The sequence below is a fragment of the Pinus tabuliformis genome, chromosome 2_2, assembly GCF_031772625.1.
Source record: "Pinus tabuliformis cultivar Carrire ecotype Pingquan chromosome 2_2, CPIR1, whole genome shotgun sequence".
Lineage (NCBI taxonomy): Eukaryota > Viridiplantae > Streptophyta > Pinopsida > Pinales > Pinaceae > Pinus > Pinus tabuliformis.
Genome location: NC_142300.1, coordinates 579,235,080 through 579,247,590, shown reverse-complemented (window position 1 = coordinate 579,247,590; position 12,511 = coordinate 579,235,080). Strand labels below are relative to the sequence as shown.

Sequence of the window (12,511 nt, the reverse complement as noted above, 5' to 3'; positions counted from 1 at the left end):
TAAAAGAATCTAGCTGCTATGGTTTGTTATGATCGATGGGTTATCTTTCAATGGTTTGTTATGATCGATGGGTTATCTTTCAGATTATATTGTAGATGATGTTAGATACATAAAATCATTTTGAAATAAACACAGACATGCCATTGGCATTGATTAGTGGCATATGCTACAATAACTTATTCAAAATGCAATTTCTATGTTTTCTTATAGTAAAAATATCATTATTTGATCTTTTACTCTAATTTCTCTGATTGGTTCTCATAGATCTCTGGATTTTCTACTCTTCCAGATTCGTTTAGCATTTCGATACTCTATCAATCCAGTATTTTGGTACTCAGCTAGTTCAGCGTCCCAGTACTCAGGAAGCTCAGTGATCCGGTATTTCATCCAATACTCATTCGACAATCTTGCACTCGTCAACAGCTTAAAGCACACGAATGTCACCTCCTAAAGAAATAATTAAAAGCGAAACTCCTTGCCATATATAATAAAATAAATATGACATCATCATAGTTGGCTATTATATGCCTTCAAAGGTTTACTGGATGCTAAAACCAAAACAAAAGTATCCAAGAACGGTGGACTTTCAACCACCAAAGAGTAAACATGCGCCGTACATCTTTTTCAAAATGCAACACAGTAACCAAAAGAAGGATTAAACTAACAAAATTAATTTTGACCAAATGATAAAATAGTAAGTAACCCTCAACTCTGTAGAAGCCCACTCTATCACACTTAATGGAAGAAAAAAAAAAGGATTCATATTGCAGTGAAGGATTTCTTTGCAGAACCACTGCTAGAACCCGTAGGAATCACCTTTAGAACATTAAACCTTACAGTCTTGGACAAGGGCCTGATACAAGCAAATCATATAAAATGTTAACAACCAATAAAAACAGAAAAAAGAATAACAAGTTTTAGTGGATATTCCCATAAATAGATTTACCTGCATTGCCCAATGATAACATGATCCCCTTCTTTGACACAGAAACAGGGTGAAATATGGGCTGGTATGTTCGAATGTCTCGTTTCATATCTGTTAAGTATGCAGACATTCAAAAATTACTACTTAAATGGAACTGTATACAAATATAATTGCAATTCACTATAATGTTCTCTAGTTACCTCTGATATTTCTTGACAAAATGGAGATAGTCCCTACGGACAATAATTGTCCGTGTCATTTTAGCACTGTAACATGTTCCAGCTAATATACGACCTCTTATTGAAACAGTACGAGTGAATGGGCACTTCTTGTCAATGTAGGTCCCTACATAAAAACCAAGAAAACCTAGTTCACACAATCAAGTGGAGAAAGACCCAAAAACATATAACGGACAAATACGTGTATTGACAATCTAGTTGAGAAACATTGCAGCAATATAAAATAATATGCACCAATCAGAAAATATTTGCACGAATCAGTGGAAACCGAAAGACCAAAATAAAAATTATAGATAAAAATAAAATAATAAATAAATAAATAAAACCAATATGATTGCACAACTTCTAGTTCATGTATCAGAATCAAGAAAAAACGAAAACTAATCATAAGAATGACATCTTGATTATTCTTAAGATTCTTAATTTTTCTTTTATTATCATATGTTAACGATGAAGGAAAAAGAAAAAAATTAATCAGTGCATACAGATAAATATAAAAATAAAAACCGTAGGGCAATGATCATTCAACTGCCTCTCAGCACCAAGTATCATAGCTTCTTGAAATTAGTTCCAAAGCTTTGAATCTTTCAGGTAAGATCGGATATACAAAACGGAGTCTGTAAAGAATACCATCTTTCTCTGTAAAGAAATAATTAAAAGCGAAAATCGAGTCTGTAAAGAATACCATCTTTCTCTGTAAAGAAATAATTAAAAGTGAAAACCGAGTCCGTATTATTTTTATGACAGTAACCCCGCAGATGGTTTTCCTGCATCTGGAATGATTGTTTGTTGGCCACAGCTGTACAGGGCAAGCATGGGGTTATCTTTGCAGTTGATGATTTCTTGCTAAGTTCCCTGCTAGTAGTGAATTTAATTAATTGCCTTGGCACTGATTGATGAGATAGCAGAAGTTGGTTCTGTTGGCAAACCTATGATGGAGGGAGTTCCTACTTTCTTTGAAAATGCTCAAAAGGTGCCTTAGAACACAAGATATATTGTAAACACAAGAGATAAAACTGTTGCAAGTTGGTTTTGTTGGCAAACCTATGACGAAGAGAGTTCCTACCTTCTTTGAAAATGCTCAAAAGGTGTCTTAGAACACAAGATATATTGTAAAAGCTTTAGACAAGACTGTTGCATCATTACTTATGCTATTAGAATTTGGTACTCAAAAAGCACTTCCATACCTGGCATGCTACTTTTACCACTAACGTTCTTAATAAACAGGGGCTCTTCAGCTACAGAGACCTACAGAACGTGTGTTCAAAGAATTCAAAACATCCTACGTATCAATTTGGATGATTCATCATATAGCTATTTTTGAATCACAGCAACTACTTCCCTGACTTCACAGACACTATATATTCTGGTAAACAATAAGAAAGAAATGTGATTCTGCATTCAATTAATTCATATGGATTGATAGTTGAAGATCTACAGCATAGTGTGAGCCTGGTAAGTGATTGATGCACGTATGGGGCATGAGAAGTCTGTTCCAGTCTATACTAAATTATAAAGGGCTCTTGTTGACAGGTTTAATTGTGTTTTTATCATGATGGAGTCAATTTTCAGTCTTAAATATGAAGACTTAAAATGTATTTCAACCTCAAATGTATTTATGGGAAACAACTAAAAGGCAGTGTTAGAATTTTCTCCAGAGTCCAATACACATGGATCAAGTAAGTCACATTTAAATTGGCAAGCACAAAGACATTTCAAATGGCACCAGGATCCCTGCTTTCCAGACGGTGATAATTTTCAGTCTTATGGGTGGAATCGTGGTAATTTCCTTGCATGCAGGTGGCATGCAGCTTCAGTCTTCTCGGGAGAAACATCAAGATGGTCGATGCCCACATAGGAAACTAAAATGTCTCCAAGTAATGGGTAGCACTAAGATAGTCACAAGATGTTCGTTGCCACAATCAAGCATTCTTGTCCCATCGAGTTCCCAATATATGTTGTTAGTAGAGCAGATATGATCTCAACCATTATGAGTTCATTCAACCATACCCCCATACTAACAAACAATATTTTGGGAATTCATAACAACTACACCATTTCTATACCTGGTGTGTCTTCTTACTCGTGCAACCTTGCTACAAGGAAGCATTTTGGCATTCAAATGGATAATTTAATAGAAACAACAATTAAATGCACAATAATATATACAAACAAAATATATCGCAATAATCAAATCTGCCCAAAATGTAATCACCATACCTTGAATAGCTTCTTTGGAGGTCTTGAAGCCAAGACCCACATTCTTCCCAAACCTGTTGCCACCTTTTCCAGGACATTTCCCCTTCCCAGACTTCTCAGAACTGCAACAATATAAATTAAGGATCAAAAGAGAAGCAAATCAAAAGATTCTAAACATGAAATAAAATCAAATAATACTACAATATGATTACCTGAGAAAGACTTTTGGTTGCTTTAGAAAAGCTCTCTCAGTCTATGAAAACAATACAAGGAATTTGTATGTCCCATTAGTTGATAACAATGACAAGACTAACAACAACGTTTTCACTGTTCACCCATAAATACAAGCTTCAGAGTGGCATAGAATATTGCAAAAAGGCGTTTGGCTTCTATTAAAAGGGCTTGTTATGGTTAACTGCTTTTTTATAAATAAACCCATCTACCAATATTTGAGCATAGCGATAGAATAATAGAATGGATGATCGGAGAGCCTATCCCAATATTACATATAACTTGGTGTTGCAGGGGTTAGATACATTAGCTCACTTGCATCACATGCATACAGTTCCCATGAGATTTTCCATAAAATTTTCAGATGAACCTATTTATGTCCCCATTAAAGGCTTCATCAAATTTATCAGAATCAAGAAAAAACGAAAACTAATCATAAGAATGACATCTTGATTATTCTTAAGATTCTTAATTTTGCTTTTATTATCATATGTTAACGATGAAGGAAAAAGAAAAAAATTAATCAGTGCATACAGATAATAATAAAAATAAAAACCGTAGGGCAATGATCATTCAACTGCCTCTCAGCACCAAGTATCATAGCTTCTTGAAATTAGTTCCAAAGCTTTGAATCTTTCAGGTAAGATCGGATATGCAAAACGGAGTCTGTAAAGAATACCATCTTTCTCTGTAAAGAAATAATTAAAAGCGAAAATCGAGTCTGTAAAGAATACCATCTTTCTCTGTAAAGAAATAATTAAAAGTGAAAACCGAGTCCATATTATTTTTATGACAGTAACCCCGCAGATGGTTTTCCTGCATCTGGAATGATTGTTTGTTGGCCACAGCTGTACATGGCAAGCATGGGGTTATCTTTGCAGTTGATGATTTCTTGCTAAGTTCCCTGCTAGTAGTGAATTTAATTAATTGCCTTGGCACTGATTGACGAGATAGCAGAAGTTGGTTCTGTTGGCAAACCTATGATGGAGGGAGTTCCTACTTTCTTTGAAAATGCTCAAAAGGTGCCTTAGAACACAAGATATATTGTAAACACAAGAGATAAAACTGTTGCAAGTTGGTTTTGTTGGCAAACCTATGACGAAGAGAGTTCCTACCTTCTTTGAAAATGCTCAAAAGGTGTCTTAGAACACAAGATATATTGTAAAAGCTTTAGACAAGACTGTTGCATCATTACTTATGCTATTAGAATTTGGTACTCAAAAAGCACTTCCATACCTGGCATGCTACTTTTACCACTAACGTTCTTAATAAACAGGGGCTCTTCAGCTACAGAGACCTACAGAACGTGTGTTCAAAGAATTCAAAACATCCTACAAAAAGGATTTTTATTGTATCAATTTGGATGATTCATCATATAGCTATTTTTGAATCACAGCAGCTACTTCCCTGACTTCACAGACACTATATATTCTGGTAAAAAATAAGAAAGAAATGTGATTCTGCATTCAATTAATTCATATGGATTGATAGTTGAAGATCTACAGCATAGTGTGAGCCTGGTAAGTGATTGATGCACGTATTGGGCATGAGAAGTCTGTTCCAGTCTATACTAAATTATAAAGGGCTCTTGTTGACAGGTTTAATTGTGTTTTTATCATGATGGAGTCAATTTTCAGTCTTAAATATGAAGACTTAAAATGTATTTCAACCTCAAATGTATTTATGGGAAACAACTAAAAGGCAGTGTTAGAATTTTCTCCAGAGTCCAATACACATGGATCAAGTAAGTTACATTTAAATTGGCAAGCACAAAGACATTTCAAATGGCACCAGGATCCCTGCTTTCCAGACGGTGATAATTTTCAGTCTTATGGGTGGAATCATGGTAATTTCCTTGCATGCAGGTGGCATGCAGCTTCAGTCTTCTCGGGAGAAACACCAAGATGGTCGATGCCCACATAGGAAACTAAAATGTCTCCAAGTAATGGGTAGCACTAAGATAGTCACAAGATGTTCGTTGCCACAATCAAGCATTCTTGTCCCATCGAGTTCCCAATATATGTTGTTAGTAGAGCAGATATGATCTCAACCATTATGAGTTCATTCAACCATACCCCCATACTAACAAACAATATTTTGGGAATTCATAACAACTACACCATTTCTATACCTGGTGTGTCTTCTTACTCGTGCAACCTTGCTACAAGGAAGCATTTTGGCATTCAAATGGATAATTTAATAGAAACAACAATTAAATGCACAATAATATATACAAACAAAATATATCGCAATAATCAAATCTGCCCAAAATTTAATCACCATACCTTGAATAGCTTCTTTGGGGGTCTTGAAGCCAAGACCCACATTCTTCCCAAACCTGTTGCCACCTTTTCCAGGACATTTCCCCTTCCCAGACTACTCAGAACTGCAACAATATAAATTAAGGATCAAAAGAGAAGCAAATCAAAAGATTCTAAACATGAAATAAAATCAAATAATACTACAATATGATTACCTGAGAAAGACTTTTGGTTGCTTTAGAAAATCTCTCTCAGTCTATGAAAACAATACAAGGAATTTGTATCAGAGATGTCCCATTAGTTGGTAACAATGACAAGACTAACAACAACGTTTTCACTGTTCACCCATAAATACAAGCTTCAGAGTGGCATAGAATATTGCAAAAAGGCGTTTGGCTTCTATTAAAAGGGCTTGTTATGGTTAACTGCTTTTTTATAAATAAACCCATCTACCAATATTTGAGCATAGTGATAGAATAATAGAATGGATGATCGGAGAGCCTATCCCAATATTACATATAACTTGGTGTTGTAGGGGTTAGATACATTAGCTCACTTGCATCACATGCATACAGTTCCCATGAGATTTTTCATAAAATTTTCAGATGAACCTATTTATGTCCCCATTAAAGGCTTCATCAAATTTATAGATGAAACTATTTATGTCCAATATTAAAGGTTGTTGGGCGATGGGGATACTTATGGATATATTGGATTAAGGTTGTAGTTGGTGTTGCAGGGTATCTTAGATTTCATACTATTGAGTGGTGAGAAGTTGTTGGAACATACTCATTATATTCTACAACACTTTACTCTAAAATTCGTATTGTTGTTGAATCTACTATTGTTGAGTAACAAGGGCTGCCAGCGAGAGACGAAATCACCTTATGAAGCCCAAGCCCTAGCTCAACAATCCAGTAGCGTACTCGACACTTTAGGTACTCAATTAAAACTCTGCAATACATACACACAGCTATGCATGGTACCATTAAATGCCCTCTACTGCATACAAATCTTAGGAACATTGAACCTTCAGATTTCTCCGAAACATAACCTCAGGAGATAATCTCTAACCACAACACTCAGCACATACAGTAGCATATCCACCACAATGCTATATGCAACACCAAGTAAACCTTTGCAGTCTGATCTAATAGTAGCCTATGTAAGAACTCTTATTCATCTACACATACTCATATCAACAAGCCATCGTACCTTAGCAGTCAATCAAGACCACACACGTTCTGGGTGCATCTCAGACAATCACCATGTACTGGCTCCACTATCTTTCATGACCATATCGCATGACATCAGCAACTAGGAGATACACCATGCACGTCAAGGAGTCTCATATACTTTTAGCAGTCCTGTCATCTAAGCAATTTTCTACTTCATTCCTTCTTGCAGTTTTGGACATATTTTAGCAATTCATGAGTAGACAACAATCAGCAAGACTTAGCCTTGACATTGATCAGAATTTGATTACTTTCCTATACAAAAAATGCTACTGACTTTTGCCCTTCCTCAAGATTGACACTTAAAATAGTCTTCTTGCTGATATTTATCAAACCTCTAATCCGACCCTGAACTGTTGTACCATGCAATTTATCTTGTTCCTTCAAACAGGCCCAAATTAACCCTTACAAATGCTTCAAGAGGCTTCCTGATTAGACCTTCTTCTGTGCCTTAACAAGACATTCTTTATGCAGCCAAAGCAGCCCTAGATCTTGCTTCTGTGACAGGACCGATCTTGCTTCACTGAGACTCGCCCTAATCAGGTCGCTTTGACAGTGATTTAATGGCTTGCTACTGCAGCCCTAATTAGGCCTTAAACGTTAGCAAAAATTGATCATGATCAACAACTTGGAGCTCGTTTTCAACAGGCTATGTCTTACAAATTCAGCTTCAAAATTCTCCTCAGAAACAGCCTTAGAGTCATTCTTAACCAGCTTCTGTCTCGTCCTCAAATAGCCTCTGTCTTGTCCTTAACACAGCCTTAGGGATGATGGAATTTGTGCCTTAGGAAGGCCGAATTCTTGTCACAGAAAGATCAAATCTGTCTCAGAAAATGCTGCGAGATAGTCCTCAGACCGTGCCTCAGGATAGGGTTTGGATTTCACTTCGGACCTCAGAAAATGGCCTCAGGAAGGGGGCCAAAACAGTGCCTCAGTAGGCCTCAGACCAGGCCAAGATTGGCCTCAGAACTTGTTGTTGCACGGTATATACCCATACCCTGCATTGAGATCAAACGTTAGCAAAAATTGATCATGATCAACAACTTGGAGCTCGTTTTCAACAGGCTATGTCTTACAAATTCAGCTTCAAAATTCTCCTCAGAAACAGCCTTAGCATCATTCTTAACCAGCTTCTGTCTCGTCCTCAAATAGCCTCTGTCTTGTCCTTAACACAGCCTTAGGGATGATGGAATTTGTGCCTTAGGGAGGTCGAATTCTTGTCACAGAAAGATCAAATCTGTCTCAGAAAATGCTGCGAGATAGTCCTCAGACCGATCCTCAGGATAGGGTTTGGATTTCACTTCGGACCTCAGAAAATGGCCTCAGGAAGGGGGCCAAAACAGTGCCATATGGCCTCAGACCAGGCCAAGATTGGCCTCAGAACTTCTTGTTGCACGGTATATACCCATACCCTGCATTGAGATCAATAGCTTTAACATGAGCTTGCAACTCCAAACACGCAAAAGAACCATGACAAAATCAAGAACCCCGTTTGATTAAAGTACTCAAGTCTAAACTCAAATCCCCATTGTTTAAAAAAATCAAAAGTCTTGGGAAAATCCTGAGCTGGCCGTTCGTAAGACAACTGGAGAAAAAAAGACCAGCGCAAGGCACCAACACATTGGAATATCTTGTTTTTATTATTAACAAGATCCTAATAAAGTTGGCATCATGTTCGTTGCCACAATCAAGCATTCTTGTCCCATCGAGTTCCCAATATATATTGTTAGTAGAGCAGATATGATCTCAACCATTATGAGTTCATTCAACCATACCCCCATACTAACAAACAATATTTTGGGAATTCATAACTGCTACACCATTTCTATACCTGGTGTGTCTTCTTACTTGTACAACCTTGCTACAAGGAAGCATTTTGGCATTCAAATAGATAATTTAATAGAAACAACAATTAAATGCACAATAATATATACAAACAAAATATATCGCAATAATCAAATCTGCCTAGAATTTAATCACCATACCTTGAATAGCTTCTTTGGGGGTCTTGAAGCCAAGACCCACATTCTTCCCAAACCTGTTGCCACCTTTTTCAGGACGTTTCCCCTTCCCAGACTTCTCAGAACTGCAACAATATAAATTAAGGATCAAAAGAGAAGCAAATCTAAAGATTCTAAACATGAAATAAAATCAAATAATACTGCAATATGATTACCTGAGAAAGACTTTTGGTTGCTTTAGAAAAGCTCTCTCAGTCTATGAAAACAATACAAGGAATTTGTATCAGAGATGTCCCATTAGTTGATAACAATGACAATACTAACAACAACGTTTTCACTGTTCACCCACAAATACAAGCTTCAGAGTGGCATAGAATATTGGAAAAAGGCGTTTGGCTTCTATTAAAAGGGCTTGTTATGGTTAACTGCTTTTTTATAAATAAACCCATCTACCAATATTTGAGCATAGCGATAGAATAATAGAATGGATGATCGGAGAGCCTATCCCAATATTACATATAACTTGGTGTTGCAGGGGTTAGATGCATTAGCTCACTTGCATCACATGCATACAGTTCCCATGAGATTTTTCATAAAATTTTCAGATGAACCTATTTATGTCCCCATTAAAGGCTTCATCAAATTTATAGATGAAACTATTTATGTCCAATATTAAAAGTTGTTGGGCGATGGGGATACTTATGGATATATTGGATTAAGGTTGTAGTTGGTGTTGCAGGGTATCTTAGAGTTCTTACTATTGAGTGGTGAGAAGTTGTTGGAACATACTCATTATATTCTACAACACTTTACTCTAAAATTCGTATGGTTGTTGTATCTACTATTGTTGAGTAACAAGGGCTGCCAGCGAGAGACGAAATCACCTTATGAAGCCCAAGCCCTAGCTCAACAATCCAGTAGCGTACTCGGCACTTTAGGTACTCAATTAAAACTCTGCAATACATACACACAGCTATGCATGGTACCATTAAATGCCCTCTAAACTGGGAAACTAAGGGAAGGAACTTCCCTTTACTGCTCTTATTTTCAAGACAAGGAGTGGGAAACTAAGGGAAGGAACTTCCCTTTACTGCTCTTATTTTCAAGACAAGGAGATGGTTGATGTTGGAACCAGCAACTTATAATTTACCAAAAAAAACAAAAATATTAAAATCACTTGTTATTATAAAAGCCAAGGCTGGCTGCAGCTGCAATGAATTTAACCATACTCAATTAAATAAGAAAAAGAAAAAACGTCTTCTAGGGGCAAAGCAGAGAAATGAGAATACAATAGATATAGATTTCATTTCCAACCTCCCTAACTTTAAACAATTTCACATTTAAAACCTAGATATACCGTTACTCTCCTCTGAAACATTACGAGCAATTTTTAATTAGGCATGAAAACACTAAAGATGTCAATGAAACAATTTATTTAACAGTAATTTATTGCTCTTAACGCTCAAAACTGAGAAAATAAGGGGAGAAGTTACTCTTTTCTTTCGAAGAAACAGAGATGTGAGATTTATGAAGGGGAAGATTTGCCCTACACTGATTTTGTCACGAAGAGAATGAGATCGGCTACCTGTAATTTAGGAAAAGTATAAAAAAATTAACATTTCTTGCTACAATAACAACATTTAATTAAAAAATGTCAGCTAATAAACACAAAGAAGTGGAATGACATAATAATATTTAATTTACAAAAAGAGGAAAAAAAAACGCCTACTGAGAGTAAAACAAAGCCAAAAAACCAAATACCTACTTGACTCCATATCCAACGTGTGAGTTGATTCAGCTCCCAATGCTCCGTTTTTTTCACAGATTCAAAACCCATTAACACAACACATTGCAAGCGCTTCTAGAGCACATGAACACACAAAACCCAGACAATTTCACATATATAACACACATAAGACATATAACATGAAACAGAGAAACAACGAGACAACACAACAAATTGGAAGCGCTTCCAGAACAAATATTTCAGAATCAGCATACAATTATAGAAACAAATAATCTACCACCATACCATAAATGTTAGCACCAAGGAATCAGAAAGGGACGCTAAATTTGCAGTAAACCCGAAACGAATCCCCACTTTTAGCAAAAACACTGCTAGATTTAACGATTTCATATCATTGGGCTCCCGTAGTAATGATGAACCATGATAAGCATTAAATACACCGGTAAAAGCGGAAGCCGCGAGGCCACCACGCCAGTAAAGCCGGAAGCCTAGAGGCCATCCAGAGGCTTCATTGGAAGATCTCGTCAGAAAAACGCCGCTGCCTAGTACAGATTTAACGCATTAAAAATTTCTTTTGTGGCTACCCTCTTTTATCAAAGAGACAGGGCAGCTGCGCTTCTCACCTTTCATTCATCGTTGCCCTCTTTCTCACCTTGAAGGGTGAAACATGTGAATCATCGTTGCCCCCGTTCTCACCTTGAAGGGTGAAACATGTGAAATCGAAGCGCTGGAATGGTCCTGGCACAAACAAATCCAAGTGAAGCTGCTGGCACAAATTTGTACAAAATGCAAAATGATATTTAAAATAGAGAGCTTCGTTCTGCATTTAACACGAATCGTGTAAAACGCAAATCCAAGTGAAGCTGCTGGCACAAATTTGTACAAAATGCAAAATGATATTTAAAATAGAGAGCTTCGTTCTGCATTTAACACGAATCGTGTAAAACGCATTAAGCAGAACAGAGTGAAAAAGAAGGGTTTTCTTAATAAAAACTGGATATTATGGGCCAAACAAATGTAAGAAAAACAACAGTTGAATTTGAAAGAGCTCAATAAACCAAAATCTTCTTCACTCCAGACACTCGCTTGTTCTTCCGCGGAAACCCTAAAAAAATCCAAAATACATAAAACAAACCATAAAAAGCATTCAAGGAATAGAGCTGGAGTACCTGTTCTGCCATGGCTGCAGGAATTCAAGACTTCTAACTTCGCATTTCAAGGCCTCGGTCGCTCCCGCTCCTACCTATGGCTCGCTGGCGGTGCGTCTGTCCGGCTTTCTCATTAACGGTTCAGTTCTGGATGAGTGTTCGATCAACGATCACAAATCATTCAATCGTCTAACACCTCAAATCGACGGTCAACAATAGGACACGGTGGCGGCTGAGGCAATCCATTTCAAAGGGAAACGCCTTACGGCGTAAAAATCATTCAATCGTCTAACACCACAAATCGATGGCCAACAATAGGACACGGTGGCCGCTGAGGCAATCCATTTCAAAGGGAAACGCCTTACGGCTTAATAATTAAAATAAAGTTGACGTAAAATAGTCAATTTATAGTTGCTATTTTTTTGGCTTCGGGTTTCGGTAACCCATGGTTTTTCCAATGATATATATATATATATATATATATTATTGGCAAAACCATGGGTTCCCAAAACCAAAGCAAAAAAATGCCAACAGTTAATTGACTATTTTACCTCAACTTTATTTT

General features: G+C 36.8%; 2 protein-coding genes across 10 annotated transcripts; both read right to left on the bottom strand.

Annotated features, from left to right (window-relative positions):
- Positions 1–287: 287 nt before the first annotated feature.
- On the bottom strand, positions 288–8,443 carry LOC149193990 (small ribosomal subunit protein uS17z-like). 6 transcript variants are annotated; one of them, XM_089404972.1, is made up of 9 exons: positions 7,071–8,443; positions 6,740–6,809; positions 6,071–6,111; positions 5,880–5,980; positions 3,576–3,616; positions 3,385–3,485; positions 1,126–1,270; positions 947–1,036; positions 289–853 (listed from the first exon to the last, which is right to left on the bottom strand). In XM_089404972.1, the coding sequence occupies exons 4-9, from the start codon at positions 5,919–5,921 to the stop codon at positions 760–762; spliced, it is 513 nt and encodes a 170-aa protein (XP_089261098.1). In that variant the 5' UTR covers positions 5,922–5,980; positions 6,071–6,111; positions 6,740–6,809; positions 7,071–8,443; the 3' UTR covers positions 289–759. The 6 variants fall into 6 exon arrangements, with proteins under 6 accessions (XP_089261099.1, XP_089261098.1, XP_089261102.1 ...); XM_089404971.1 differs by lacking the exon at positions 6,740–6,809 and having other exon boundaries at positions 290–853; positions 7,071–8,442; XM_089404975.1 differs by lacking the exon at positions 3,576–3,616 and having other exon boundaries at positions 291–853; positions 7,071–8,441.
- Positions 7,938–12,223, bottom strand: LOC149193989 (uncharacterized). Of its 4 annotated transcripts, XR_016254488.1 has the most exons (9): positions 11,968–12,223; positions 11,422–11,536; positions 11,084–11,340; positions 10,813–10,912; positions 10,602–10,636; positions 9,267–9,307; positions 9,076–9,176; positions 8,167–8,502; positions 7,938–8,088 (listed from the first exon to the last, which is right to left on the bottom strand). XR_016254488.1 is itself a non-coding variant. In XM_089404969.1 (8 exons), the coding sequence occupies exons 2-8, from the start codon at positions 11,426–11,428 to the stop codon at positions 8,468–8,470; spliced, it is 576 nt and encodes a 191-aa protein (XP_089261095.1). In that variant the 5' UTR covers positions 11,429–11,536; positions 11,968–12,223; the 3' UTR covers positions 7,938–8,467. The 4 variants fall into 4 exon arrangements, 2 of the variants coding, with proteins under 2 accessions (XP_089261095.1, XP_089261096.1); XM_089404969.1 differs by having other exon boundaries at positions 7,938–8,502; XM_089404970.1 differs by lacking the exon at positions 8,167–8,502.
- Between the last annotated feature and the right edge of the window lie 288 nt (positions 12,224–12,511).